The sequence below is a fragment of the Gossypium hirsutum genome, chromosome D12 (genome assembly GCF_007990345.1).
Source record: "Gossypium hirsutum isolate 1008001.06 chromosome D12, Gossypium_hirsutum_v2.1, whole genome shotgun sequence".
Classification (NCBI taxonomy): domain Eukaryota; kingdom Viridiplantae; phylum Streptophyta; class Magnoliopsida; order Malvales; family Malvaceae; genus Gossypium; species Gossypium hirsutum.
The window spans coordinates 1,864,391-1,870,390 of NC_053448.1; the positions used below are offsets into that span (position 1 = coordinate 1,864,391).

Below are 6,000 nucleotides of genomic sequence, written 5' to 3' on the forward strand. Positions count from 1 at the left end.
CTTTTCCATAGCACTTTCAAAAGTACTCTTCAAAAACAATGAAAAACTGCCCTAAAAGCAGTTTGAGTTGGATTTAAAATTTGATTCTTGAATAGGTTGGAACTCAATTGAGAGGAAGTAAAAATTAAGGTCGATATACATGCGAGACTACTAAATTAGGTCTTTCCAGTACCAGTTAAAAATATAAAATCTCTGCTAGACTGAGTTTTAATAACATACTCGAATTCAACTCACTAGGTGCTCGAGCTCAACTTTCAACTTAACAATGGTCAAGTCGAAGTCGAAGTCGAAGTCGAATTCGAATTTCTTTTCCGAATCAAATTCAAGTAGCTTGTAGCTTGTGGGCAAAGTTCATACTAGGTAATTTGAACTGATTGATTTCTCCTTTCCACGGAACAATGAAGCAAACTATCAGTGTAAAACAGCGAAAATTCGTTATATAAGTGGTTTACTCGTATTATATGAAGAATAATGTTCCACATTAGAATAACCTTGGAACAATAGACATTTCAGTTCCCACAGTTCACAACTCCATAAATCTTGTAACTTGTTGAACTTTTAACAGATATGGAAACATCTTCACCACCAGGTTTATCCACGAGATCAATTGAAAATTACTCATTACCTGTCTAGCCATTTGAATAGCGATCGATAGTTCTCGGAAAACCAGAAGACTGAGCGCAGTTTCTCATTCATTGGCAGTCCCATCCTCTGGTTGGCCACTCCCTCCATCTACACAATGACATGATAATTGAATTGAATTTGATTAATCACCACCATTTTCCAACTGAAAATCAGAATGTGAAATACAAAATGAACTAGGCATACCTTCGACATCTGATGGAGCATATGGAGACTTCCTATATCGTGTTTGTTGTTGTGTAGGCTGAAGACAAAGTGCAGAAGTAATCATAACCATGCATCATAAGAGTACTAAATAAATGAGTGAAAAACGACTAACTAGCAGAAAACAAAATGGGATATAACGGCAAGTGATTAATCAAAAGTAGACCATGGGAACACACATCTGAGGAAAAATATTGGACAGGAAAAAAAGGAGAATTGCAATGAAAATCATCTCAAATCCTTTTACTTTTCTCTTTCCTGGAAGTTACGTGCTTGAAATTTACAAAGACACTGCATAAAAATTCCATTACAACATGATTCCGGGAACATCTTGTATCAGAAATCATTCAGTTGCTCTTTATAAAATGTTAAATTCAGTATGAAATGCAAGTTAATTAGGTTGAAGAAACGACCACACCAAGTCAATACAGTACCAAAATAAAAAGATGTAATTAAGGTAGTTTCTTATCTTAAACTTTAAGTCATGTTAGTGCAGATGCTAGACAAGACTTTTTACATCATCTTCCATTTCCGAACATAAATATAAAGCAAGTAAATCCAAAAACTCCAGTTGTTTGAGAACCCCATATGGAACCTATAAAGTAACCCACTTTGGTTCAGTTGTTATCGAAACCCCTTTTGTCCCTCCAGACATCTATAAGTGAGTAAAGATTGTTTACTATCTTTTGAACCAATTAAAGAGACGTAGGTGTGACCAATATAAATAATCCGAAAAGTGGACCGGATTAATCTAAAATTTAGACCAATAAAGGAATCCTACAAAAGTGGACAATATTGATTTGAACTTTCTTTAGACAGCACTATCCTGCAGCATTAACGATGGACTGGCTATTCTATTGCTCTCACTAATCAGAGGAATTTACTACAATTCTTACAATACATACATATACAATTCTCACTATGTTATCCATCAGATTTGGACCAAAATTAAGTCAACTTACATTACACAAGAAGGGAATATTATTAAATATCTCTTACAAGCATTGAATTAATACCTGCAATTTGGGACGGAGGGCTTGAAGTGGACCTTTGGGCTTCTCAACACCTTGCTGTTAGCATCCAAGAACATCAAAAAAAAAATTGGTAAGTTCAGCTTAACTGGATTGATTAGCATACCAAGCTAACCAAAAAAAAAAAAAAGAATGGTAGGGGGTGGAGTCCAGTGGTGGAGAAATCTTTAAAGTACCTTTCCAAGTGCCCAGTCTGCAGAGTCAAAGTAGGCACGTTCATGGTCCTGACATCAAAATGAAAAACTTAGAAGAGAATCAGCACAATCAAGAAACAACAAATTGTAACTTGCAGCACAAATCACCTTAGAGATAAGTGGAGGCTTCTTGGGCATAATCCCTCCGTATTTTTTCTTTACAACTGCCTCCTAAAATAGACATAAGAAAAAAGAGAGTAAATCACCTCAACTGAAGAACTCCAGAAAAATAATTTTAATCCAGTACATAGCTATGATCTTTAATCAATCAACATTCCATGGTGAAGATAAGAACAAGACCTCCTGTTGAGATGACGGCATGGATTTTCCAGACTCCTGTGCAACAGTTCCGTCTACTAGTTCTTGATCTTTGGCGACCTCCATGCCTGACATCAGTTCCTTGCAACTGCCCAACTGACGGTAGCCGAGATATGAAACAAGTAATTTGCATTAAACTTTAGTAATGCCAAATTTTAGCAGATCACAAGCACCAGAAAAGGAATTTCATTTATTACCATCAAACAAATAAGATCAGCAATGTAGAACAAAAATATAAAATCAAAGGAGAAAAAAAATCAGCCAAAAGGCTATGATGCAAGTTCTACAGAATACCCATATTTACTAAATACTGATCATTAGCATAATCAACACAGCAACAGGCATTAGTGAACTCGTTAGTGGAACTCACAACACATTCATAAGCAAAGAACGCCACAACAAAATCAAATTCAAGGGGGAGGGGGGGGGGGAATAGCAATTTTTGAGCATATTACCAACTTTCCAGCCTCAAAAATATTTCTTGATGCATATGTGTTTTACATCAAAACCAATTATATATTTGCAGCAACAATGAAAACCCCACAAGTCATTTACATTACAATTTATAACATGCCCAAAATATAGAATAAGCATAAATTGAAATCCCTATATATACACAGTTTCAAAAAACAAATCCCATAACCACTAAATTAATTTCTCACAAAAAGAGAAAAGATCCATACTTTAGCTAAAAAAAATTGAATTAAAAACCTAAGCAGATCCATACCTAACTGCAGTGGCAGTCAAACCGAAATTTATTTTTCCAACTAATTAAAAAAAGCCTACGAGAACAAAACCTTAGGTGCTAGTAATTCTTCAACAACTTAATAAGCAAATAAATGGATCATAAATTAAAAGATGAGGAAAAGGAAAAGGGGAAATCGGAAAGATCGGGTACCTGAAATCTCAGATCCGAAATTCAAATGAAGAGGTTTTTCTAATGGCGTTTGATAAATATAAATAAAAATAAAAATAAAATATTTGAGTTGAGTTGTATTTTAAAGGAATTTATGATAAGGGAATGGATCTTTTAGATTCTTCTATTTTTGGCATCAAATATGTTCCAATTTGGAATCACTTCCCCTCCAAAAATGAGATACTAATTACATCACTGTACACATATCCACAACACTAGAGAGGGAAAACAAATTTAGATTAGCCAAGTTAAAAGAAAAAACCCTAAAAACCCTTTTTTTTAGTCAACGACGTGTAAGTTTCCGGGCCAAGTCTGTTTTTCTCTCCCTCTCACCAATATTTTCTTTTATGATATTTTTGTTGTCTTGGATCCTATTGAAAACTATATACAATTTCTAACATTTTGATTCAATTTTACTTATATTTAACATATAGTTATATAATTGACTTAGAATTTGTAATCATAAATCCGAAGTGACGAAAATGAAATTTCAACACTAGCATAATTTGAAAAGCCATGGCATTAGAGAGTGCCTTTGGATGTAGTCACTACTGGACAAATTTTGGAACCTTGTGCTAATTATAGAATTTTAAAAATTCCGATGCCTAGTGAAGATAAAAATGACTGTTTAAATAACATGAGTGAAACTCTCTGTCCTCTTGTCGGAGGAAGAAGCCGAACTACTAACAAGTATGAAGAAAGTGAAGCATAATTCCAATGCACTCACTAATGAAGTAAGGAAACCCATTTCCTATAGAGACACACTCTTGGGCAATGAGTTTGGTAACTACGACCAGGATACTCTCGAGGAAGACAGGAACAATTCTGATTTAGGAGCTGCTCCTATAGAAGAAGAACAACAACAAACTACTGACTTTTCCAAGATCTACCTCTCTTAGGAAGAGAGACTGAAATTTCGGAGTAGGTTCATGGGGAAACAGTAGGGTTTCAGTTCTTAAACTTCAAACTTGATCAACTACGATGTCCCTCATGTTCATGACAAATTATTGATCCAGGTCACGATTATTTCCTTGTTACGTTTTTATTAGTCATATAGTTTTAAATTAATTTCTTATTAGTCAGTTAGTAGTTATTTTTCTGTTATTTTTTGTTACTTCCTTTCCCTGCTTGTATATAACAATACGTTAGCATCCAATATACTTGAGCAGTTTTCTTTTATTATTCTACATGGTATCAGACGTTATTTTTTTGCTTTCTCCATAAATCTGCATTCTTGCTTCCCTTTTCTTCCAATGGCACTTCATGATACTATGCTGCCTTCTAGCCCATACTATCTGCATCCAAATGAAAATCCAGCTTTGGTTCTTGTTTCTCCTGTCTTATCAAGCTCGAACTATCACTCTTGGTCTCGAGCTATGACAATGGCATTTCTATCCAAGAACAAGCTCCAGTTTGTTGACGGCACCATCACGGTCCCACCTCGAACGGATCCTCTTTATTCTGCCTGGGAACGATGTAACACTATGGTGCTTTCTTGGTTGCACCATTCCATCTCGCCCTCGATCATGAACAGTGTTCTTTGGCTCGACTTTGCTTATGATGTTTGGCGCGATCTTCGTGAACGCTTTTCTCAAGGTGATGTTTTTCGCATTTCTGCTCTCCAAGAAGAGATCAATGCTTTCAAGCAAGATGATCGTTCCGTTACTGATTACTTTACCGAGTTAAAAATTCTCTGGGATGAGTTGATGAATTTTCGACCAATTCCAATTTTTTCTTGTTCACCATCTTGCTCTTGCGGTGTTTTTGTCACTCTCCAGAAATATCATGATAACGACTACGTTATTCGTTTTCTTAAGGGTCTCCATGATCGGTTTGCTGCTATCCGTTCTCAAATCATGATTATTGATCCCTTGTCTCCAATCAACAAAGTATTTTCCCTAGTTATTCAACAAGAACGTCACCTTTCTACTAGCTCTTCTCAGTTGTTTGTTAGCAACACACTGCGCCACCACACTTCTTCAAATAAATCTCAGGCTAAATCATTTACTGATTTATGGCAATGTACCTTATGTGGCAAATCCAGGCATACTGTTGATACTTGTTATAAAAAGCATAGATATCCACCTGGTTATAAGTCTCGAGGGCGGACCTCTCGTGCACACACAACCCTTAATGATTGTGCTTCACAACCTTTGGACTCTTTGCAGCATGTTGATATTTTGCCATCTAATCCTTCTGTTACTTTGACACAAGATCAGTTACAACAGCTACTTGCATTACTTCCAGCATCTACCTCCCCACCTGATGTTACCAATACTGCTTCTTCCTTACAACCAAACCCTTCCCCATCCTCAGGTAACCTCTTTTCTCTTCAATCCCATCATTGGATCATTGACACAGGTGCCACTGATCATATTGCTCACTCTTTATCGCTTTTTGCTTCTTTTCATTCCATTAAACCTATATACATCAGCCTTCCAAATGGCACTAAATTTTGTGCTCGAATTTCTGGTACAGTCATTTTCAATAATAGTCTTTACATTACTAATGTTCTCTATGTTCCTCAATTTACCTTTAATCTTTTATCTGTCACTAAACTCACTGCTATATTACCTTGTTCATTTACCTTTCATAAAACTCATTGTTCTATACAGGCTCTTTCTTCTTCGAAGATGATTGGTACAGCTAGAGTGCTCTATGGTCTTTATATTTTGGACTCCCCAGCTCAAACTTT

At 35.8% G+C, this 6,000-nt stretch overlaps 1 protein-coding gene across 1 annotated transcript; it reads right to left on the reverse strand.

Annotated features, from left to right (window-relative positions):
* Positions 1-431: 431 nt before the first annotated feature.
* Positions 432-2,880, reverse strand: LOC107920885 (uncharacterized; the record flags this gene model as incomplete). The annotated part of the gene is made up of 7 exons (XM_016850708.2): positions 432-732; positions 829-886; positions 1,863-1,916; positions 2,054-2,101; positions 2,180-2,242; positions 2,372-2,485; positions 2,845-2,880. Coding segments are annotated over 7 exons (417 nt in total), but the record flags the coding sequence as incomplete, so codon positions are not given.
* Between the last annotated feature and the right edge of the window lie 3,120 nt (positions 2,881-6,000).